General features: G+C 48.5%; 1 protein-coding gene across 2 annotated transcripts in view; it reads right to left on the bottom strand.

Moving 5' to 3' along the window:
* UBE2O (ubiquitin conjugating enzyme E2 O) overlaps positions 1 to 23,297 on the bottom strand; it is a 49,622-nt gene extending 26,325 nt beyond the window's left edge. For both annotated transcript variants that reach the window (XM_061392759.1, XM_061392760.1), the window contains exon 1: positions 22,824 to 23,297. In XM_061392759.1, the coding sequence (XP_061248743.1) occupies positions 22,824 to 23,234 (411 nt within the window). In that variant the 5' untranslated portion in view covers positions 23,235 to 23,297. The remainder of the gene's footprint in view (positions 1 to 22,823) is intronic.
* Between the last annotated feature and the right edge of the window lie 1,625 nt (positions 23,298 to 24,922).

Raw genomic sequence — 24,922 nt, 5'->3', positions numbered from 1 at the left:
CTTTCCTCTTTTTTTCCAGTGAAATGACCTAGTTTTTATAATGCTGAACATTCTCCCTCTATTGGCTTGAAACCTTTCAATCCTGTTTCTACCGTGAACGTTTTAACGTGTCCAACTGACTCAGAAAGTCTAGAGGAAACCAGCTGCCCTCCCACTCTTCCCTAACAGTTCAAAGATCTTCATGTTGACTCCCATGACCCTCTCCCTCATCTCCACTGACCGTTTGTCAGCATTTTAGTTTCTAACCCTCCTCAAGTCAGTAACGACTCCAGTTTTACACGCTGGCCACGATTCAGCTCGACCACAAGTTTTTGCTGTCTCTGACCTGGGTTTAGTTTCCTTCTTCCTCAAGTCCGTGAAGAGTCTGTGAGTGAATGAACTTGGGTTTCTATTTCTGTGAAAATGCTTATATATTTTAAAAGTTAATTTATTTTTAACCGGAGGATAGTTGCTTTACAATGTTGTGTTGGTTTCTGCCGTACACCAACACGAATCGGCCGCAGGCATACACACGTCCCCTCTCTCCTGAACCTCGCTCCCACCCAGTACCTGTGCTCTGTTCTCGCGATAGAATGATATGCTGGTCTTATCGTCCTCGTGAAGATTTTCTTCCACCGTGGTCTGACCTCCCTATTACTATGTAGACACTTGCTGGGCTTCACTGTTGAGCCTTGGGAGCAATCTCTGTTTTCCTCTCAAGCTGCTTTTAAGATGCGCCCGAGCCCTCTGGGAACTCCACCAGAGCCGGCCTGGGTCCTCCTCGCGCCCTCCCCTCTGCACCACCTCTCTGGATCTCTGTGCTAAGTCTACGTAACTTCTTCAGATCTCTTTTCTGGCTCATGCATAATTCTCTTCTGGGATGTGTCTATTTTGCCGGTTAACATCTCTGTTGGGTTTTATATGCAACGGCTAGAGTTTTTATCGTAGAGATTGTATGTGGTCCTAAAAAAAAAACAGCTTCTTTAAATGTACTGTATCCTATTCTGTTCTTGATTTCTAATCTTTCTTTAACCCTCCGATCACCTTAAACATTATATTAAGATCTCTATCATCTGAAGTTGTAAAATGTTGGAAATCCTCCTGTTTTGCTGTGACACCTGATTCTTGCTTACGATTTCTATATGTTTAATAATTTATTGGCACGGGCTCGTAATTTGTAGAAATTGTAGGATTCCAGGTGGCCTGAGCTGTGCAAGGGTCATTCTACAAACTTTTTGCTTTTCTTTCTGCAAGTGGCTCCAGGAGTATCACCAGCCTGGTGCTGGCTTGGGGATTCCTAAAACACGTAGGGATTATAATACAGACCTCAAACTTAAGATGTTTTGATCGCTCACAGGAGACTTCCCCCAGCACCTGAGTGCAGGATAGTGATAAACTTCTTCATCATTTCTCTGGCTCCATGGGGGAGATTTTCTCATGTCTGTTTTTTCCCGTTTTACCAGTTAATAGCCCTTTAATGGGGATTTCTATTTCAATTCTATATGTTTTTAAAAGAATCCCAAGTTATATTATTGTTGGGCCTGTTTCAGAGCCCAGTAAATATCCCCGGGGCTTTCCTGATGGCTCATGGGTAAAGAATCTGCCTGCAATGCAGGAGACACAGGAGATGTGGGTTCAATCTCTGGGTAAGGAAGGTCCCCTAGAATAGGAACTGCCAATGAAGGTCCCTACAAGTCAAAGCTATGGCTTTTCCAGTAGTCATGTACAGATGTTAAAGTTGGATCATAAAGAAATCTGAGCACTGAAGATACTGATGCTTTTGAACTGTGGTGCTGGAGAAGACTCTCAAGAGTTCCTTGGACAGGAAGGCAATCAAACAAGTCAATCCTGAAGGAAATCAACCCTGAATATTCATTGGAAGGCCTGATGCTGAAGCTCCAATATTTTGGCCACCTGATGTGAAGAACTGAGTCACTGGAAAAGACCCTGATGCTGGGAAAGACTGAAAGCAGGAGAAGGGGATGACAGAGAATGAGATGGTTGGATGGTGTCACCGATTTGATGGACATGAGTTTGAGCAAGTTGGGAGTTGGTGATGGACAGGGAAGCCTGGTGTGCTGCAGTCCATGGGGTCACAAAGAGTCAGTCAGACACTACTAAGCAACTGAACTGAACTGACTGAGGAAATGGCAACGCAACGCCAGTATCCTTGCCTGGAAAAATTCCACGGACAGAGTAACCTGGCAGGCTATGGTCCATGGGGTCTCAAAGAGTCGGATGCGACTGAGCAACACACACACACACACACCCCTCCACCAGAGCTGCCAGGACACTAGCAGCCTCCTCTGGTGTTAGGTTCCCTCTTTGATTCTGTGTCTTGTTATTTCATTTCTTTCTCATTTGTTCAGTTATATTTAACATCTTTGTTGTATTTCACACAGCACTTCTAAACGATCGCACTTAAGAGTGGTTCTATTGTGCACTAGCTTAATCTACCACGTCACACTGGAAATCTACTCCATTGCCTTCTGGCTTCCCATCAAGTTGAGAACTCGATGCATCTTCATTCCCAGACTTGTTTAGTGACTGTTTGGTCGCTTTGGAAGCTTTATCCCCAGTGTTCTGGAATTATACGAATGTGCCAGTTAGGACTTTTCCCATTCACCACCCTGGAACCTTGTGATCATCAATTCTGGAAACATTTCTCATTTCTTTGATACATTTCTGCCCTTTGTTTTCCCTCTCTTTAGATTGCCTAGATGTCAGATAATCTATTTCCTGGGAGTCTTTGTCAACGCTTTTTTTCCTTCTAATGTTGTGTTTTTAATTTCTAAGAATTATTTCCTCTTCTGACTTTTATAGCATCCGGTTTTATTTCATTGACAAAATCCTGACTCTTATTTCTCTGAGGCTATTCGCTATGTGTTTTGAGGGTTTTTCTGTTTGCAGTTATCAGCTGTTTCCTCTGATATATCTTTGTCTTTGCTTGTTCTGGCCTCTACCCTTCGTGTTGGGAAACAGGCAGTGATCCTTGCTGTCCATCCCTATTTTTAAATGAGTCATCAGGGAATTCTTTGTGATGATGGAACAGGCCTGTACTTTGACCGCTGTGGTGGTTACGTGAAGCTACATACACAAGCATCCGGGACATGTCAACTTCCTGGTTTTGTCCGGGTTACGTACGGTGTGACCGCCGGGGCAACCTGGGTGAAGGTGCAGGGCGCCTCTCTGGACCATTTTTTGCAACTTCTTAGGAATCTACCTTTATTTCAAAATAAAAAAATTGGAAAGCTGAGGCAATAAAAAGATGATGGAAGCTTTGTGCACACAAGCAAGCCTCTGGACTCACACTGAGCGTATTAGCTGAAGCATCCAGCTTCTGCTTTGAGGGCCTGCCAAACGCTAGCAACCACAGGTCTGTCTCTGACACCGTTTCTTCTTCCAGAGGGGAGTCCTCCAATCCCGGGCCCTGCCTGGACTCAGGCTCCGGGATTTCCCCTCAACTGGACAGACTTCCCTGAATCCCCTCTCAGGGTTTGGCTGCCCACTTTGCTCCACCTGAGGTGCCTCGTCCAGAGTGTCTGGTTTGAGGATTTCTCCAGAGCATCAGCCTCTGCTCTTGTGGGCAGAGGAGATAAGTATTCTCTGGTTGGTACAAGCAGACAGGTAACTCAGGGAACTGCATTTCCTCCCACGGAGACTCTCAGCGAATCGCCCCATCTTCAGGCCCAGACGGAGTCCCGGCACTGAGGGACCCCAGGCTTCCATACCGCTCCCCCGGGCAGGTCGCTTCGGCACCAACACTCCAGCTCCTGCTCTGCCGCCTTCCACTGACCATGTTCCACAGCTCAAAGCCTCCTGTCTATTGTCTTCTCTCCTATTCTTTGTCCTCGTGGGTTTAGACATTTTAAAAATTCCTTTACTGTCATTTTAGAAGGGTTTCTGGAGGAAGTGGAAATAAATGAATGTGTTCAATCACCCGTGTGAACCCAAGCACCCTACGTCAACCAGAGCTCCTGAACTTGAACTCTGTAAAGTATTTACACACAACCACAGCCCTAAAGGGCCTTCCTGGTGGTTCAGATGGTAAACAGTCTGCCTGCAATGGGGGAGGCCCAGGGTTGATCCCTGGGCTGAGAAGATCTCTTGGAGAAGGGAATGGCTACTCACTCCAGTATTATTGCCTGGAGAATTTCATGGACAGAAGAGCCTGGCAAGCTACAGTCCATGGGGTCTCAAAGAGTCGGACACAACTGAGTGACTAACACTTTCACTTTTATAGTCCTAAAGAAATGAACCCTGAATATTCATTGGAAGGACTGATGCTGAAGTTGAAGCTCCAATACTTTAGCCACCTGATGCAAAGAACTGACTCATTGGAAAGGACCCTGATGCTAGAAAAGATTGAGGGCAGGAGGAGAAGAGGGTGACAGAGGATGAGATGGTTAGATGGCATCACCGACTCAACGGACACGAGGTTGAGCAAACTCTGGGAGAGAGTGAAGGACAGGGAGACCCGGCGTGCTGCAGTTCGTGGGGTCACAGAGTCGGACACGCCTTAGCGACTGAACGACGACAACAACAACGGGACATGTGTGCAGATGGGAGAGATGCTAACATGTCAGCAAAAACAAGAAATCACCAACTCAAATGAGAAATCTTCGGTTTCGACACTCAGCTACAAGTACGCGCACACTATCTGCTAGACATCAGGCGTCGACGGGCTCTTCCAGTAATGGCAACTCCAAGATTTGAGATGGGGGACAGGAAGAGAAGCACAACTCCACTCCAAACTCCGTCAATGCTCTGAAAGGGCCACCTGTCTGCTCCTACAAATGGCTTTTGTTTCAAAGGTCAAAGAAACTTTAAATTCCATAGATGGCTGTGATTTCCAATCAGGACTGATACAGGACAAAGCTGGGCTCTGGGAGGGAGGGACCTGCAGTCATTGTCAGGCAACAGGCACGGAGAAAAAACACTTCACACACTTACAAAATGAGACCAGACTCTTACATGCTAACCTCAAAACAACCACTGAGAAAGTCACAGGGCATGAATAGCAGCACATGTGCCCCTCGGCAGCTGGCCATGCTGCTTGAGGAGGGTGGATCTGTGAAGCGGCGGCAGCCAAGACACACTCGGAAAGCCCAGGGCCTCGCAGACAAAGCCCCGCGTCACACACAGGCATCCTTGCACCGTCTCAGCACGGCCACCTGCCAAACGGCTCCAGAAACGACGGTGACCAAAGCACACTCATGTCAAGCAACGAGCACTTCATCCCCACTGTTGTTACTGTTTAGTCGCTCAGTCGTGTCCGACTCTTTGTGACCCCAGGGACTGTAGCCCGCCAGACTCCTCTGTCCATGGGATTCTCCAGGCAAGAAGACTGGAGTGGGCTGCCGTTTCCTTCTCCAGGAGATCTTCCCAATGCAGGGATCAAACCTGCGTCTCCTGAATTGGCAGATGGATTCTTTACCCAGAGAACCCCATTTCATCACCTACCGCATAAGAAATATTACAATCTGTACTATGAGAGAGTCAAGGAGGAAAAAAGATGATACAGTCTATGCCTTTGAAAACCTTCAATTGTAAATGGCATACCATGCATATTTTAAGCAACTGGAACATATGTGCAAGGTTGCCCCGCTGTCCAAGAAGCCCCATTCAACAACCTCATTCTCATTCTAGAGTGACTGTGCAGCGTCAGAGGTACAACAATCAGAACTTTGTTCTTAGAAAGATGTAGAACCTAAAGGTCTTTGAGACCCTTTAATAAGGGTCTCAAATCCCCTAAAGCTATAACAGGAAAGGGAGTTAGATCCCAGTGTAAAGCAAGACACCTCGCACAGACCCCAGGGACACAGACAGGGCCCACCTGCCAGGGTCTAAAGGATAGACAAGACCCAAATGCAGGGTCTCAGAGGCAAGTCAACACATCACCCGATCTAAAAAACGGGCAAAGGATGTATCTCAATAGACATGTCTCCCAAGAAAATACATCTATGGCGATCAAGGAGATGAAAAGACACTCAGCATCATTAGTCATAATGCACATGGCATCATAATGTGATACCACTGCACACCCACCAGGATGGCTATCATCCAAAGACTGATAAAAACAAGCCACCAGGGAAGCCCACAGTGGATGACTACCTGGCTGTAAATAGGAATGAAGCACTGCTCTGTGCTGTTTCCGGTGGCTCAGTGCTAAGGAATCTGCCTGCCAGTGCAGGAGATGTGGGTTTGATCCCTACGTCAGGAAGACCCCCTGGAGAAGGAAATGGCAACCCACTCTTAGTATTCCCGCCTGGAGAATCCCACAGACAGAGAAGCCTGGCAGGCTGCAGCCCATGGGGTTGTCAAGAGTCAGACGTGACTGAGCACGCACGCACTGTCATATGCTACAACGTGAAGGAAATTCGGAAACAGGCTAAGGGAGAGCAGTCAGACACAGAGGGCCACACAGACATAGGAGGCCGACTCTTCATGTTCCCAACTATAGGAAACGTGCAGAACAAGCAAACCCAGGACGACACAAAGTGCTTACTCCCAGCGGTTGATATGAGTGGGGGATGTGGTGTAACTGCTGATGGGTTTAGGGTTTCTTTCTTGGGGGGTAATCAAAGTGTTCTAAATTTAGACCGTAATGGTGGGTGTACAAACCTCTGAATATACTAACAACCATTTGAACTGTCTTTCTTAAGAGAGTGAATTTTATGGTATGTGAGCTAAGTCGCTTGCTTCATCATATCCAACTCCCTGCGACCCCGTGGACTGCAGCCCGCCAGGCTTCTCTGTCCATGGGATTCTCCAGGCAAGAATACTGGAGTGGGTTGCCATGCCTTCCTCCAGGGGATCTTTCCAACCCAGGGATCAAACCCACATCTCTTACGTCTCCTGCATTGGCAGGCGGGTTCTTTACCACTAGTGCCACGTGGGCATATGAGTTATATCTCAATAAAGCCGGTGGCTGTTGCTGTTTTTTCCCCCAAGCTCAGGTTAAGCTGCCTGGTTGTATGTTCTTTTATCCTTCTTTTTTTTTATATTCAGCTTTATTTATTTATTTATTTTTTACTAATATTCTTTAGTTTAGACTGTAATGACTGTTTATTTGCTTGAATTTTTAAATGACCCCGAATCTCTCTGTGCTACAAAAGGTACTGAGGAACTAATACATCTTTCATATTTTGCAATTTTCATTCAATTGCCAAGCCTCTTACACATTTCATGAAATGTTTAACAATAAACTACTCTTCACATCTCAAAAAATGTTTTATGAAGAAATTGGAAAATCAAGACATTCTTTCCATGTATAAAAAATTAAATAAGTGGCTCAGTAAGTCAGTATCACACCTTATTTCAAATTGAGATGACATTAGGAATATTTAGTGCCATCTTCTGAATACTTGCTAACAAGGCTTGTTTCACCAAATCATCCTCACATCATGATTTATACACCTTCTCCATTCACATCGACTGCATCTTCACTCACCCTCTTCAATGAGAAATTTTCCAGTTGCTTATTTCTTTTTTTTTAATTTTTTAGCACTTTATTTTTTTTTTTTTATTTGATAAATTTAACGCCTTTTATTGCCATACCTCATTTTACTGTGCTTTGCTTTAGTGAACTTTATAGATACATGTTTGTTTTTTTTTTCCTTGTTAATTTTCTGTTTAGTTGATCTATCCATAAGTGTGAGTGGGGTATTAAAGTCTCCCACTATTATTGTGTTATTGTTAATTTCTCCTTTCATACTTGTTAGGATTTGTCTTACATGCTGCGGTGCTCCCATGGTTGTATGTTCTTGAGTAGAAAGTTTTCTTGGAATATGTCTCTTGAGTCATGGTGTAAATCCCCTAAATCCTCTGTACTATAGATTTTCTTTTCCAAGTCAAAAACCAGAAACTGTCTCCACTACAATTAAAATCACCAGAAAACTAAAATCAACACCACTGACCCCCTCGACTTCTACTCAGAATTAGATGGGCGCCTCCCGTGGACTCCTCTGTCCTAAGGCTTAGTGTCGGGGTTCATTTGTAGCTTCCATCAACCTTAATCTCAACCACTTAGCCCCTCGGGGTCTTAGTTCCCCGATTACAAAATTAAGGAGTCAAACCAAATCTAATCACCCCCTCCAGTCCCTTCCCTGCTACCATGGACCTCGACACCCTAAAACCTGGGATGCAGCCAATATCAACCATCTCCGGGCCTCAGCCGAAGACCCACCTGCACTGATCACGCCCTTATGGTCCAGGGTCACCAACACAGAAGAGGGGAACCTAAGGTGTGAGTGTCCATGGGAGGCGGGGAAGCTGGAAGCCCCTCTATGGAGGAAACACACGCCAACCTTGGGAACTACTGCCAAGGACACAGTCCCAGTGCTTCTGTGAGCTGCGCCACCTGGGAAGTGTCTCACTGGAGCCACAGGGAAGAGAGTCCGAGCACTAGGTTCACGCCTGCCCTGGAGAAAGCAAACAGCCCACTGCCCATGGCACAGTCTGCTCTGGGGCTGTGGAGGGTCCCCTCAAGAGTTTATTTAGCCTTGGCTTCTGGAAGGATTTCTGGGGTGGCCCCAGCCTGAACCTTCACGCCTCGTGAGCAAAATGCCAAGAGTGGGCACAAAAGGCACTAGGAAGTTTCTGGGAATGCTTTTTCGTTTAAACTTGAAAACAAACGAACAAACCAAACCACAACTGCCATTCCCCTCCCCGCTCCGCACCCACCCATCCTGGGCTCCACCACGGGTCTTTTGATTCAAGGACCGCCAACAGCCCCCACTCACATCAGTGGCACCTCTGGCTACTGAGAAGACCCTAGACAGAGGGCTTGGGGGCAGGTGCCAAGAGAAAATAAACGCTGGTCCTGCTGCCCCCAACAGCACAGTGGTCTCTCCCTATGTGGTACCCAACTCAACATGGCACACTGCCCGCGCAGAGAGGAGAAAGTGGGGAAGGACAGGCCAGGGACGGGACACTCTAAGTGCATCACTCAACGTCGCAAAGCTAACAGAGAGGGCAAAGCCCACCCAGGCCGGCCTGGAGTATGACCTGGCGAGTGCAGACAGCTGTCCAGAAAGCCATGGTATTAAAAAAAAAGGGGGGAGGCGGAGGACAATATACACACGTGCAGTCAGAACAGGCAGAGAACAGCGGAGACCGTTTTGAAATGTACAAAAATACTGAAGCAGCACGCTGTGCACCAGGAACAGCACCGCAGGTGAAACACACCTCAAAGACACACTCGCACAGACACAGGTCAGGTCTGCGGTTCCCAGGGGCAACACACCTCAAAGACACACTCACACAGACACAGGTCAGGTCTGCGGTTCCCAGGGGCAACACGCCTCAAAGACACACTCGCACAGACACAGGTCAGGTCTGCGGTTCCCAGGGGCAACACGCCTCAAAGACACACTCGCACAGACACAGGTCAGGTCTGCGGTTCCCAGGGGCAACACACCTCAAAGACACACTCGTACAGACACAGGTCAGATCTGCGGTTCCCAAGGGCAACCCAGAGGGGACTGGAGGAAGGCGGTCAAAGGTACAAACTTCCAGTTAAAAGTAAGTACTGTGGACGTGATGTACACCGTGACAGATGGGATTAACACGCCGTGTGTTATATATGAGAGTTGAGAGTGAATCCTAAGGGTTCTCACTACAAGGAAAAGAATTTTCTTGTTTTATTTTGTATCTATGAGACTATGGATATTCACTAAACTTATTCTGGTCATCATGTCATGATATATTTAACTCAAACCATTATGCTGTATACCTTCAACTTATACAAAGCTGCACATCAATCCAATCTCAATAAAACGCAGGAGCAGGGAGAAAAAAAGTAGCAAATAGTTTTAAAAATCTAATTAGGGACCTCCAGTAGACCTTAGGTGGTCCAGTGGCTAAGATTCCACGCTCCCAATGTAGGGGGCCTGGGTTCAATCCCTGGTCAGGTAACTTTTTTATCCAAATGCTGCAACTAAGACCCAACTAAGACCCTACATAGCCAAATAAATACATATTGAAAAAAGAAAAAAAAATCTAATTAATTCAGTCTTGCTGCAGAACCATCACAGAGACATTCTCAGCGGGGTGTTAATATATGCCTAGTCTTGTTAAATATATATGCTTAGAACAGACTAAGTCTGGTCATAGTGATGGTCTCTGGGGAGAAGAAATGTTAGAAAGGAAACAAACATTTCATGACATCCTCTTTAAGCCTTTTGAATGTTGTTCCATCTGCATATATTATCTATTTAAACACACACACAGGAGCATTAAGATTTCAATTTAAAGGGCAGACAAGCTAATTAGCAATATCCCCCCTTGGACCTGCAATCATATTTACTGTGTGGGCTCCCAAACATGACCAGGAAACTGAAGCAGAGCTAAATGACTCCCCGGCAGCGGCAGCTGCCAGCCAGCGCTATGCTGAGTGGTGCTCAGGGTGATCTCGTCCAGTCCCAGAAACCGTCCAAGATTCTGTCTACGGGGCGAGCTGTGGACGCGGAGCCATCACAGGTCTCCATGCCGACTCCAAGCCCCAGGGAGCACTTCCTGCACCCCCGTCTTACTCACGGCCCCCTCGTCCAGCCCTCTGCCTGCGGAAAATGCTCGCCGTGAGCTGAAGGCACGACAGACTGGCCCGCCCGGCCTGCAGAGCTCAGGGCCAACCGCTGGCACAAGAAGGGCTTATTTCTTGGCAACCGGGGCACAGTCAGCTGACTTGCGCTCTAGTCCCCTAGATGCTGCCAACTAGCCGGGTGCTCCTGCCTCAGTCACAAAAGGCTTCAGCATCGTGCTGGCAAACAGGCGTTCTAAGATGAAGTGTAAGTGGAGACCACTTGGGGGGAGGGCAGTGTAGTAAAGTCAATCAAGTCTTAAAAATGTATTCCTACCCCTTGACCTGTAATTTCATTTAGGGATTTAACCTAAGAAACTTACAGAAGTAGACAAAGAGAAAAAGTATAAGATGTCAGTCCCATCATTTAAAACTGAAAACCTGGCAACAATTTAGCTGGTTGAAAGAGACGGATCAGAGAAACAGGTTCATCCATCGGATGGAATTACAGACATTAAGAATCATGTTATCAAAAATTTTTTGTGAAATGAAAATGTTACCAAAAAGAAACATATCTGCCTCTGAACACCCAACTTGGGAGACTATGAAGGCCCCAAGGTATGGGTGACAATTCTAATAGAGAGAATGCAGAAAAAGCAGGGGGAACTGCATCTGAATGTAGTTTATGGGATGAGCGATCAACAGAGGAGAGGACCCTGAAGGGCTGAACAAGCCCCTGTGAGGCGCCCACAGCGCACCAGCGTGACCGTGGGTTCCGCAGAAGGTTCAGAACTGAGACCCCAAGGCTGAAGCAAGGTAAAAGTGGCCAAAGTTTCTGTCACTGGTGCTGTTTCTAAAATACAATCTGGGGACTGTCTTGGTGGCTCAGTGGATAGGAATCCAGCCTGCCGATGCTGGGGACATGGGTTTCGTCTCTGATGCAGAAGATCCCACATGCTGTGAGGCAACGAAGCCCGTGAGCCACAAGTACCGAGTCCACACATCTAGAGCCCCGCGCTCTGCAGCAATAAGCCCCGCAGAGCCACTAGCGAGTAGCCCCCCTTGCTGCAACTGGAGAAAAGCCCACGTACAGCGAAAAGACCCAGGGCGGCGAAAAATAAAATAACTAAATAAATTTTAAAAATTCACTTCATAGAATACAACCTGGGAGTAAGTCTTTAGGTTCGAGCCCAAGAGAATCAGTGCACATCAAACGAAGCAGGTGGGGTAGCCCGCCCAGCAACAAACGTGACCGGGCTTCCACGCAGACGACACTGCCTGTCGTGGGAACGGTGTGTTCCAGAGCACTAACCAGCAAAGAGAAGACGATTCTCTGGGTTTAAAGCTTCCACTGTTCTGTGGAAATACACAAGTACTGCAAACTTGGAACTCCCCTGGACATGTGCAAATGGTCCATTTACATGGTCCATTTTAAGTTTGTTAAGTGGTGTGGGGGCAGGATTAAGCACGGTATGTACTTTTGTAAACAAATATTGATACGCTGATAATAGACTAGAATAACCATCCACTGCAGTGATAAGCAGTAGTTATACCTGAGTGGTGGAATTATAGGTGACTTTTTTTAAACCAATTTTTCTATGTTCTTGCAACTGTGTACTAAGTGTGTATAAGTAACTCAAAATAACTTGAGCAATCAGAAAAAAGCAAAAAACAAACTACCATCTAAGACAAATAAGAGAATAATCCCACCGATTTTCTTCAGGGATGATCACAGAGACTGACAAGAGGCCACTGAGCCTGCGTCTTCCCCGCACACCTGACCTGGATGCTGCACTCCCACGCCCTTGCATTCACCTGTCCACCCCCTGCTGCCCTCTGCTCTCCTCCGGCGCCCTCCACGATTCGTGTGGCTCCCAACTGTCTCTTTCTAGAGAGCTTGACCCCTTCTCTCCAGCATCAAAAGCTGTTGAGCAAAATTCTTCAGTACAATGACTCTTAGGGCAAAGGATGGAGTGTGGATTAGATAAAGAGCAAGAGCAATTAGAACGGTTTTTCCAACATTCAAAAGGCAATTATGCTAAGTGCACTGTGGAGTCGTAGATTTGGATCCTGGAACAAAAGGAGGACATGAGTGGAAAACCAATCCAAACACAAGTGTGTGTTTCAGTTAATGGTGTGGAACCAGGACTAAGTTCTTGCTTTTGACAAATGTACCATATTACATAAGATGTCAACCTTGGGGGAAGCTGGGAGAAGGGTATACCGTGGTCCTTACAACTTTCCTATAAACCTCAAGAGAGTTTATACTGCAGACATGAAATAGGACAATGATAAGAATAAAAGAAAGATGGGGAACAGGCTGAATACGCTTTTCCACGGCGGGTCTCTCTCTTCATGTGGCTGCTTCCAGGCACCCACGACACAGCACAACCAAGACTGAATGTCCTCACCCTCTGTCCCTGGTGCTATTACAGGAGGGGCATCACCTGCTTGAGCCCTTGGGAAACCCAGGTCTCTGCCACTTTAGGGAAAGAGAAAGATGATACGTTCAAAGCAACCATGATGCTGCCTGGCACAGAGCCAGTGAGCCACGGATACGGGCTGGACACAAGACGGCAATTTCAGCCCTTTTCCTCCTAGACTGGTTGCATTCTGTTCATAACAACTGTCATGTATTTTCACCCTTAAAAGAAATTAAATCCAACGACACGTCTTGGAGACAGCTGCATATAAATACCGGTCAGTAGGCAAAAGGGAGTATGTCTGTGCTTAGTCACTCAGTTGGGTCTGACTCTTTGAGACCCAGGGACTGCAGCCCGCCAGGCTCTTCTGTCCATGTGATTCTCCAGGCAAGAATACTGGAGTGGGTTACCATTCCCTTCTCCAGGGGATCTTCCCGAATGCAGGGATCAAACCCAGGTCTCCTGAGTTGGCTGGCAGATTCTTTACCGTCTGAGGTACCAGGGAAGCCCAGGCAAAAGGGTAAAGGGGAAGAAAACAGGTTTTTCTGCTACTAGGACCCTTAAGCACTGCCTGCTTATCGAGGGCAACTCAATGTCCCTTCCCTCCTGTGGCCCATCTTTGGCCAATCTCTGGCATTAACACTGTTACTAGAAGACTAAGCAGAGGGGAGACAAGAACCCTAAATCAGATCTATGTGTGTATATATATATACACACACCTACAACTTGGGGTGCGGGGTAGATTAAAAACCTGAATCTACAACAACAGGGTTTTAAGCACCTATATATGTCAGTCCAACTCAAAGGGTAGTTAGTTCCAACCAGCAGACTCTGCATCACAGGGAGGACATTCCCCTCCAGGTCCTCGGGCCCGCCCACCCCAGTCTGACTGTGTCAGAAGAACCTGCGTTAACAGCAGCCAGCAGATTCCACGCCATCGGGTTTCGCAGGTGTGACTGGGGATCATTTACCATGCTCTCCCCGCTCCCCCTAGCCCCACAGGTAAACAGGGTGGTTAGATCCATTTTTAATTGAAGGAGTTAGTCCTCCATGTGAGTCATTCGGAACGTAAGCTTTCACAGAAAGCCCTGTTTCTCAAGAAGCACCCCACGGAGAGAACACGGGGTGTGAGACGCAGGGAACAGCACAGGCGACCTGGGGTTCAAGTGAAGGGGCAGAGAGTAGGTGAGGAGCCCCGAAGACACGCAAAGGCAGGGCCGGAGGCTGGGGGTGGGGCGCTCGCCCGGGAGCTCAGCCTACCTGCTGGGCTGAAAAGGGGTCCGGAGGCCAGGAGGCAGTCCGGGCTGGGGCAGTCAGAGCCGGAACCAGTGCAGGAGCGAGGACGTGCAGGGCAAGCAAGGGGCGTTTCCAACAAAGATCTGAAGACAGACGAGTCGGGGCCTGGCACCAAAGGCACAGGCAACCAAAGCAAACAAAACAGACAATTGGGGCTTCAGGAAAATGAAAACAGTTTATGCGTCAAAAGACTGCCAGGAGAGTAAAGCGCAACACCCACGAAGGAGAAAATACCTGCAATCAGGTATCCGACAAAGGATTAACATCCAGAACAGACAGTGGTGGTTTAGTCGCTAAGTCGTGTCCGACTCTCTGCGACACCGTGGACTGTAGCCCACCAGGCTCCCTCTGTCCATGGGATTTCCCAGGCAAGAATACTGGAGTGGGTTGCCACTTCCTTCTCCAGGGGATCTTCCTGACCCAGGGATCGAACCCAGGTCTCCCAAATTGCAGGCAGATTCTTCACTGACTGAGCTACCAGGGAATATAGAGAGAACTCCTAAATATAGAGAGAACTCCTAAAACTCAATAACAATAGAGAACAATTCAAGTCAAAGACGGGCAGATGATCTGAATAAAAGTTCTTCAAAGAAGACACACAAGTGATCAATAAGCACATGAAGAGATGCCCAACACCGCTAATCTAATCGTTAGGGAAATGCAAATCATAACTACAATGAGGTATCATCTCACACTCAGCACGATGGCTACTATCAAAAAATAAATAAATAAGAATTACAAATGTAGGGTGTGGAGAAATTGGAACCCTTGTGCCCTGTTGGTGGGAATGTAAAATGGTATCGCTGCAATGGAAAAACAGTTCCGGCAGCTCCTCAAGAAAGTAAAAATAGAATTACCATATGATCCAGCAATCCCACTTCTGGGTGTATACCCAAAAGAACTGAAAAACAGGATCTCAAAGAGATATCTGTACACCCATTTTCCTAGCAGCATTATTTATAACAGGGAAAAAGGGTCAGAATGGGAGCCCAAAAAGGAGAATTTTAAGTGATCCTAAACGTTCTGATGTTTAGAAGATGTACACTCGAGTACCTGGAGGTGAGCGTCATGTCTGCTCCTGACTCACCAGGGGCTCTGGAGGAGCGTATTTACATACTCTTACAGACACAGATAAAGCAAACTTGGCACGAGGACGAGGTTAACTACTGACTCATGCTGGCTGGTAATTAGTAATCACTGGCCTAGTCGTTCAACTTCTCTCTGTTTAAAACTGTCTCATAATAAAAAGTTGGGAAAAGAAATGTTTACAATTCCACAGACTTGCAGGTGGAGAGGGCAGTTAACACTCGCAAAGTTGGAGGTTCTAGATGACAGGATGGAGCCATCAAGGAAGCAGCTGGGAATGTGCGAGTAAGGACGAACATGCAGGTACCAGCAGCCTTTCCCTGGTGGCTCAGTCTGCATTGTGGGAGACCTGGGTTCGATCCCTGGTTCGGGAAGATCCACTAGAGGAGGGCATGGCAACCCACTTCAGTATTCTTGCCTGGAGAATCCCCATGGACAGAGGAGCCTGGTGGGCTGCAGTCCAAGGGGCACCAGAGTCGAACACGACAAGCAACTAAGCACCGCACACAGCACAGCAGGCTGAAGAAAAGCCCAGAGGAGAGGGGAATCTTCAAAATTTCCTAAGAGGAAAGAAGGTAAGAGAGAGAAAAATTCACTACAGCCAGAAGAGTTGTAACTCAATGGAATAGAGTTTCCATTAAGAGGGTGATTGATGGACCATACTGACAAGGCTGGAGGGTCAACAGGGCAGGGACTGAGAAAAAGCTCTAAGTACCATGACCAGGAATTCCCTAGGCCTTTGTGACCTTCAGAAGAGCTGTTCACACCCTTCAGTGGGAGGCCAGAAGGAGAAAGGCTTTGGGGTGCTCCGGGCATGGGGAAATGGAGGCAAACAGGCCTTCTCAGCCGGGGGTGGTGGGTGCCCCCAAAGCACGCTGGGGGAGGGTGAGATGCTTTTTCTCCCTTGTCCTGAAGATGACATCATCAGCCTTCAGGGCCCTCAAACTCCCTCAAGTAATTAAACAGTCAGAGCTGCTTTCAGCCCGGAGTATGTCAGGTCCTGATGCTCCTGGAAGCCACACACGAGACACAGATGTGTGTGTGTGTCTGTCTTCCTTCCCACCTGCAGTTAGGGGGCCAGTAAGTATAGTCCCGTGGACACGCCTGTCAAGGCAGCTCCTCCAGCCCTCATCACAGCAGCATCTCCCACAAAAAAGGATTAAAATTAAAGCTAGAAGGAAGAACCTCATCAGAACTGCTGAGTGTGAAGGACCAGCTCTCACTTGCAGGATGCAAATGAAGAACGCTCTTCAGACTGCAGGAAATCTCTCCAGGAGCTGGGGGTTTTCATTTTATTGTTGAATAGGATTGACTGCAGTTTTTTTTTTTTTTTTTTAAAGCACTACTCAGTATCTTGAATTTTTTTAATTGCTCAGATTGTCATAGTCAGAATGAATTTTTACCAGATATAGCTATGCCATCAACTTAAACCATAAGTGATCCAGTGTCTAGTTCCTTTCATCTTGCTGCAGAAAATAAGATGTTTCAGTCTTTCAAAATATGCAAACACACCAAAAACCCCTCAACGAGTCAACTGGATTTAAAGGACACGCATCCCAGGACTTACTGCCGAGCTGAACCCCTCTGAACAGCAGGGGTTTGCCTCAATGTTTAAATCGTAAGACCTTTTTCACAATCCTGCTTCAGAAGAACACAGTGGACCTGCAGACCCAGTGGACCAAGAGATCCATTCAGTCAGCCTGGGTCGAAGGACACGAAACCCTCAACCGCAGGGTGTAGCCGAAGAGCAAAACACGGGCAAATGACCTTGGAGTGGATACATTCAGAGGGCCATCCACTAACGTGATTCAGTTCTATTCTGAACTACAAAAAATTCCAGTAAGCGTTTTGCTCTTCGCTGTTGGCAACCACACGTGTCAGGTGGCTCCTAATAGAGCCCCCTGAGGCTGGCAGAAATGTCAGCGAGAAAAGCAATTCTGAACGTGTGTTCCAGCTCAGTCAGAGTTGCCACTGTGGGCTCAGGAGCATGAAAACCTCGTCCTTCTCAGGGCTTGGCATCCAGCCGCCAGGCCGCTGGAGCCTCAGGGAGGAGCTACGGTTAAAAACACCAAACTGCTAGTCAATGTGAGTGACAGCATCGTGTAAAGCGAAAAGCATTCTGGAAACGTCCTGCTGGCCATTTCTCCCGCTTGAGCATCTTCCCACTCCGATCTGGGCAGCAAACTCCGAAAAGCTTCTTTCAATCAGAACAGGAGCACAGATTGTGTCTTCCAAGGGTTAAGGCTCTTTAAAAGAGAACCCGCTCATCACCGAAATCACCGTAAATTCAACTCGGAGGGGACCACAGGGTCAGCGGCACTGGTCATGGGTCCAGTGTTGTAGTGATGGCAATGCACATCGCACACTGCACCCGCATCCCTTTTGTAAAGCGAGGGCCCCATGGATATTCCACCGGAGTCCATGAGGCCCGTGGGTAAAGTTATAAAAAAGAAAAAGTTCCTCTTGATAGAACAGGAAAATGACAAACAGAAAGGCAGGACTGCCGGGGACACGGGGTGGGGAAAGCACCAGAGGACCTCAGTGTCCTAAAGCAAAAACAGGTGGGGAGTGGAGGCAGCCTGATGGGGAGGGGCTGGGCCCGGGAGAGGGGACTGAAGGAGCCCACCTGAACCCAGCTCAGGACTCAGCATTCCCAGCGGGAGGGTGACGATGGCAGCAAGACTGGGCAGGAGGTCAAGACTGGGCAGGAGGTCACGCTGGATTTCCTGACATCACCCTCGTCTAAGACAACACAGGAAGGCCGGTTACCTGCAGGCAGGGAATCAGACTTGCACAGGTTTCTTTCACTCAACATCTAGAGGTATTCACAGGTTCTCTAGAAATAAAGTGTCTTCTGACAGTTGTTTGGATAATGACCAAGGGGCTAGGGAATGAATGACAAAAGTAGGCTGGAAGCAGCCTGCAGTGCAAACAGGGTGTTTCCCCCACACTTCTGCTCTTGTCCAAGACGGCCTCCCTTGTGGCCACTGGTCCAACTTCCACCCATCCCAACACCCTGCCCTTTCTCCTCGCCTGTGGTTCCCTCCCAGTCCACTGGGACATCCAAGTGTGAAAAGACTGGATAATTAATGCCAACCACAGGGCTAGTGACTCATGTTTGATGGGGGTACTCAATTCTAGTTAACGACCTATGAAACCTCAGGTGACGGCAAACTATATTTACTTCCACTTTATTTGGGTTCCTCCACTATTATCAGTGTGACTGGATAAGTTACACAACTACTCTGTTCCTCGGGTTCCTTCTCTAAAACAGTAATAATAGTACCTAATTCCCAGGGGTGTTGTACACATAAGTGAGCCAAACGCATAAAGTACTTACCAAGTGTCCAGCACATAATAACACAGTAAGAAGAAGAACAAGCATTATGTAATCTTTAAATACAAAAGCAATACTCTGCCATCCTTGTAATTCACAATCTCATTTTCTGTCTTTTGGGAATTTCAAAAGATGCCCCTAGATTCTGGAAGATATATATACCTACATACACACATTCATTCCGTCCCCTCCTGGAGGCTGGTAGACTTTGCCAGGTGTTACTTTAAATGTCCATTACTGTTTTCTTATAAAGTAACAGGAGTGAAGATCATGAGTATTTATAGACGAGGCTTAAAGAAGAAGTCAAAGGTATAATCCACCAGGTCATAAGCTGCAGCATCATCAAACAGGAATGCCTACATCACCGAAACAGAGCGCACCTTCTGGCTTCCCTGTGGAGGAGCACCACCTGCGACACATGGATGCGCCCTCCTGAAGGGGCGCGGCTGGCCCTGTCTGATGGACATCAGGACAGTGTCTGCCAACAGCCAAGAGGCTGCTCTGGGCACCACCCAGCTAAGCTGCTGGTTATTCCACCTGTGCAGGCTCAGTTCAGTGGCTAGAAAGACAGACCTCGTATTTTATTGCAGACAGAGAAAAGGAGGCAGTGACGAGGCCAAGGTCATTCAGAGCAGGTGACAGCCAGCAAGAGCACCCAAGGGTTTTTACTTCCAATCACAGGACGCAAACACATGTCCCTCATTGGGTGAAAGTGCCCTTGAGTTAGGCAGAGGGCCAGACAGAGAAGCCAGGAAGACACTGAGGCCTACAAGTTAGAAACCAGAAGCCAAGGGACAAAGATTAAAATCACAGAATAGTGGTGAGATGCCACCGCGCTGTGATCCTACCTGAATAGAATGCAATCAGATGCGCTCAGCCCTGCACCCTGGTTAACCTTACGTAAATTCTTCCTATTACATCACTGAGAACAATTGCTTTTAATGGGTCCAGCACTGGACCAGCGAGGCAAGCAAACCTCACACGCTATGATGCTACACCTAAATAGCTTTCCCCGTGGAAATGCTGGCCTGAGTAGGAGCCAAAAATAAACCCAAAAGCCAATTCCAGAGGGACCTGTCACCAGGAATGCCACACACACACACACAAAAACACACACCACCTCACAAAAGGAGGGTGATCGTGAGAGACAGACCGTGAAAACTGTGGCAACTGAGAGCAAGAGACAACGCACGAGAGACGGGAAAGCAAACGAGTGTAAACACGAAGGCCCTAAAGCTGCTCAAACAGCAGCTGGCGCTCTTCCTTACAGGGGCTGCCTGTCCAACCACGACAGGTGGAGATCAGGACGACCCACCATGTTTAGCCAACGCTCAAGAAGGGCAAGAGGCTGTCAGCACTCGGCTTCATTCCAAAAATCTACTCAAAGGATGACCACTGATGGGAAGGCCGAAGTCTCCACACAGGAGACCCATGGCCGAACAGGACAAGCCTCAAGTGGATAAATCAGCTATCACACTGAAGGGGTCAGGAGCTCAAGGAAAGGAAGGAGCACAGACTGGGTGCCTCTTTTTTAGTCCTAAAGAGGCCTATAACTTTCGCTGCTTGAAGCCTCAGGAGTTAGACCATAAATCCTGCAGTTTCCAGAAGAACGACTTATTTTTCTGTTGATAACTTTCACGGTAGTGGCCAGGAGGGGATAGGACTTGCTGACTGTCCTCTTCATCTCTCTTTCTCAATTTGCTGATCAAAAACTTAAAAGAAATTAAGAAACTAAGAGTACTCACAGTCTGCCATATTAACACGAAAACTACAAAAAACACTCCACAGCCTACCAAACAATTCACATTAAAAGGACACTATTTATAAAATGGCAATAGGTGGCAGCTTTAAAAAGAAAAGTTTCCCAAGACTGGCACTGCTTTATCCTATCAATAACTGGGTTCTCAAGTCTCATAACCAGATTAGTGATGGAGTAGGAATCACTCTCGGTCTAATGGTCTTTACAGCACACTGTCCCTTCAATGGGTATATAAGGAGTGGGAAGTGAGAGGGAAAGTCTTCCTAAACCATAATGTCACACGGTCCCAGGCCCCACCCCACCACCCCAGTGGGTGCTCAGGAACAAAACCTCAGGAGCAGAACTGGTCAGGGTCATCTGTGCCTGTGGTTTGCGGTAACAGAGAGCTACCTACCGGGTATAAACTCCCTTCTTTCCCGCCAATAAAACCATTCTCAAGTCCTGACGGAAGCACTAGCTCCTGCCATCTACTCATGGGCACTACGTGTCACCCCATCCCAGGATCCCTATGTCCCTGAGGTTTTGCCAAGCTCAGAAGCGGCAGAAACTACAATAACAAAGAACACATCACCGCTGGAGCCACGATGGACTTCACCGAATTCAGAGCAAGTCACAAGAGGGCAGCTTCAAAATATATCCAACCTGGGGCCTTAAACTTATTTTCTATTTAATTCCAAAATAGATTATTTTAAGTCAAACTTCATAGAATTACACATTGTGTGAGGAGACAGACTGAGCATAACTGTAAACAAAGTTAACCACCAAAGTCGAGACGAACAGGAACAACAACTGAGAAACACTGCAGCTCCCAGCAGCGAGCCGGGCCTGCCTCCCTGAGTCCCCGGGCAGCAGGCCCTGGCAGAGGCCAGCGAGCTCCATCCCAGAAGTCACAAACCTCTAGAGGAGATGGTTAGAAAAAACGTTTTTTAAGAACCAGTGGAAAGATGCCGGCAACCCTTCACCAGTGACACAACCTTCGCTAGTGTAACAACACACAAATGCAGTGCATAGGGCAAAAACTCCTGTCTTCCCAACAATACTGGCAGTAATTTTTAACCAGCATTCTGCAGCAAAAGGTCATCTATTCCACATACTTTTGCGTGAACTTATCATTTTCTCTCCGACTCAGAGAAGCTACCGCCTGATCTGTATTTTTCTGAGGGGAAGCCAGGGGTCCTGTGCAGGGATTTCTGTGCCCGTGGATGCGCATGTACTGGCTAGGAAAAAGACCCTGCTGGTATCAGTGGTGACTTCTGCCACTAGGAAATGGATCACAGGCTCTTCCGGAGAGTGGGGACTTCTTCCCAGCCAGACCAGTCATCACAGAATCCTGTGCAGGTCGCCTTCGTCTCCCAGATTAACTTCTAAAGTGCCCTCCCCTGAAATCAGACCACTCAACACCCCGGGCAGCTAAAACAGTCCAGGCCTGATTCTCGCCAAGAAATGTTTTCTTGAAGGAGAGGAGGAGGAGGAGATGAAATAGGGGTGAAAGATACAAGAGGCGTGTGTGTCTGTGAATTACTGATAGGAGTTCACACTGGGGGAAAACAAGATGTGAAAAGCCACCAAACCAACCCTGGTTCACGGTTTAAGTTTTATGATGATGAACGGGGGAGTCTGCTATTTGCTTAATGGCCTCAGGTAAGACAAATCCTTCAGGTTTCCAAATGGGTGGCTCCTCTCCATCCAGGGTTCTATAGAATTTTTTTTTTTTCCCCAAGGAGTCCATCTGTACTTAAGAGAGTCATCAATTCCAGTCAGTAGCTGCCACATCCCTCCCTGCACCCTCAGGGCTATTAATATCAGGGTTCCGATTGTTAATGATTTTACTCAAAGTTCCCTGCAGCAGTTAAAACCAGGCAACAAGCTAAAACACAAAGGGGCTGCTTTTCTTCACCCATAATAACGCATTCTGCAATCCAGTGAACTTCCTGGGGTTTCAAGTCTGCCGAGATTTTCACCTCTATCTTTTGTTTTGGAATGCCCATAAGCCCTCCCTGCACGGACCGGCACGGCCTTCCTTTCTGGATGCATAATGCAGTAGGTAGCTGCTCTGGGGGTCAGCAGAACGCCGCTCTGGTGTAAAGCCGAGAGCGTGCCTGCCCCAGGAGTTCCCCCACCGGACTGGGTTCACATACAGGATCTTGAGGCCGACACCGCAGCAGCCTGGCACGGGCTTGCCAGTTCGCCAGTCTTTAGCGTGGGAGAAGCCCGGGGCCCGGTGGCCCAAGGCTGGTGCAATGACTTTGCACCGGAGCGTCCCCGCCGCGGAGGCTTGTCCTCCCATCTCGGCCCCACTGCAGTGTGGCACCACTACCGGGCAGCGCCCTGCACGCCTCCCCTCTCGGCCCAGGGCTCGAGCGGCCGACTCGGTCCCCCGCCGGCCCCCCGGCCCGGCCCCCGCCCGCCGGCCCGCCGCACCTTGGTCTCCTTCACGTGCTGCTTGACGCCCTCCGGGTACCACTGGACGCGCACGTAGCCGCGGCGCAGCGGGCTGGCCCGGCCCTCCTCGTGGCCCGCGCCCCCAGCCTCCGAGCAGCCCGAGCTCCCACGGCCCTCCTCTTCGCCCTCCGAGTCCGAGTCCTCGCCGTGGATGAGGCGCACCAGCCCGAAGTGCACCGAGCCGCGGTAACGGCCCGACACCAGGTCGTGGGAGAAGAGCAACCGCTGCGAGCCGGCTTCGGGGCCAGAGTCCGAGGATGGCCCGGAGCCCGAGTCCGCCGCGGACGCCGGCGCCGGGGCCGAGGCGGGGGCTGCGTCCGGGCTCGGGGGCACGTCCGGGACCTGGGCGGGAGCCGGGGCTGCGGGCGCTGACGCTGCGGGATCCGCCATAACTGCGCTGCGCGAGTCTCGGGCGGCGGCGGTGGCGGCGGCGGCGGCAGCAGCGGCGGCGAAAAAGGCACGGGGAGGCGGGGCCTGCCGGCGCCGAGGGGCGGGGCCACGGCGCGCTGACGTGGCTGCGTGCCGCCGTCGTCAGGGAACCGAGATGCGGTTGCTAGGGGCTACTGCCTGGTCGCTAGGGGACGCTGGAGATTCTGCCGCTGGCGAGGGGCGGGGTGGGGAGGGATGGACTGCATGAGGGCGGGGCGGGGTGGGGAGGGATGGACTGCGTGAGGGCGGGGCGGGGTGGGGAGGGATGGACTGCATGAGGGCGGGGCGGGGCCAGAGGGAGTGAAAGGACGGAGAGAGGAGGCAGGGGTGGGGACCCGGGGGCGGGAAGTGGAGTGCTCACCGAGAAAGAGGGGAGGAGTCGAGATAGGATGGAGGACGGTCCGGAGACGGTCCACAACACTTAATGAGCTCCCTGGACGTCTCCAGTCTAGTTCTAGGCACTGGGAGGGATACAGAAGGAACAAGATACAGCCTCTGTCCTCTAGGTGTTTACAATCTAGTTGGAAAGACGAAACACACACATTGAATAGCTTAAAGGCAACTCCAAGGCAGCTTGTAAGCAAGGCTAAATATAGAGTGTATCTACAGTGTACTGCATTAGGGAATTCCTTGCAAAGCCTGGAAGGTCATGACCCCTTAGGGACTGGTCAAGAAGTTGGTGAAGGAGTCCCAGAGAAAGATTGGAAACGTAAGCAAGTGTTAGTGGCCCCTATGGTTTGGCTTTAAACTCTTGCCTGGAAAATCCCATGGACGGAGGAGCCTGGTGGGCTGCAGTCCATGGGGTCGCTAGGAGTCGGATACGACTGAGCGACTTCACTTTGACGTTTCACTTTCATGCATTGGAGAAGGAAATGGCAACCCACTCCAGTGTTCTTGCCTGGAGAATCCCAGAGACGGCGGAGCCTGGTGGGCTGCCGACTATGGGGTCACACAGAGTCGGACACGACTGAAATGACAGCAGCAGCAGCAGCAGATAACTTCAAAGCTCCCTGAGGCTTATGCGTTGCAAGAAGGAGGAGAGAGGGGTAATTAAGGGTGTAAGCCGTCGATTCCAAATTTTGGGCATAGACACTTACTAACCTTATGAAGTTGGCAAGCTGATAAACTTCTTTTCACCTTAATTTTCTCATCTGTAAAATTGGGGAGGTAATAGCAGTACCTCTGTCATCTGGCAGTTGACAGGATTAAGTGAAATAGAACAGTGCCTGGCATATAGTTCCCCAATAAAGGAATTTTTAATATATTTCATTATTATAATATTTCAAACCCCCTGCCTAGACTAACATTCTAGACTGGCAGAATTCTTAGACTTACAATCTGCTCCAGATTGCCATTTTAAAATATGAAAAGTAATTATAAAACAGAAGTAATTATACTGATGTGTGTCTCCTAAGTAACTTCCAAAAGATTTAGATACATTCTCAAAGGACAGAGTCATACTGGGTTGTTGAAAGGAAATTAGGAATACTCAAGATATGGCCCTCCTCACCTTTCTCAGTTAAAATCATTTTTTTCACAATTTTCTGCAAGACCATGAGTGGTAAATTAGCAAGATAAGTCAATATTTCAGTATTTAGGTTCTTCAAAAAAGGCATTGGGTAGTTTATAGACTACCGAGGATATAGAAC

The sequence above is a fragment of the Bos javanicus genome, chromosome 19, assembly GCF_032452875.1.
Source record: "Bos javanicus breed banteng chromosome 19, ARS-OSU_banteng_1.0, whole genome shotgun sequence".
Lineage (NCBI taxonomy): Eukaryota > Metazoa > Chordata > Mammalia > Artiodactyla > Bovidae > Bos > Bos javanicus.
This window is presented reverse-complemented; position numbering and strand designations above follow the sequence as displayed.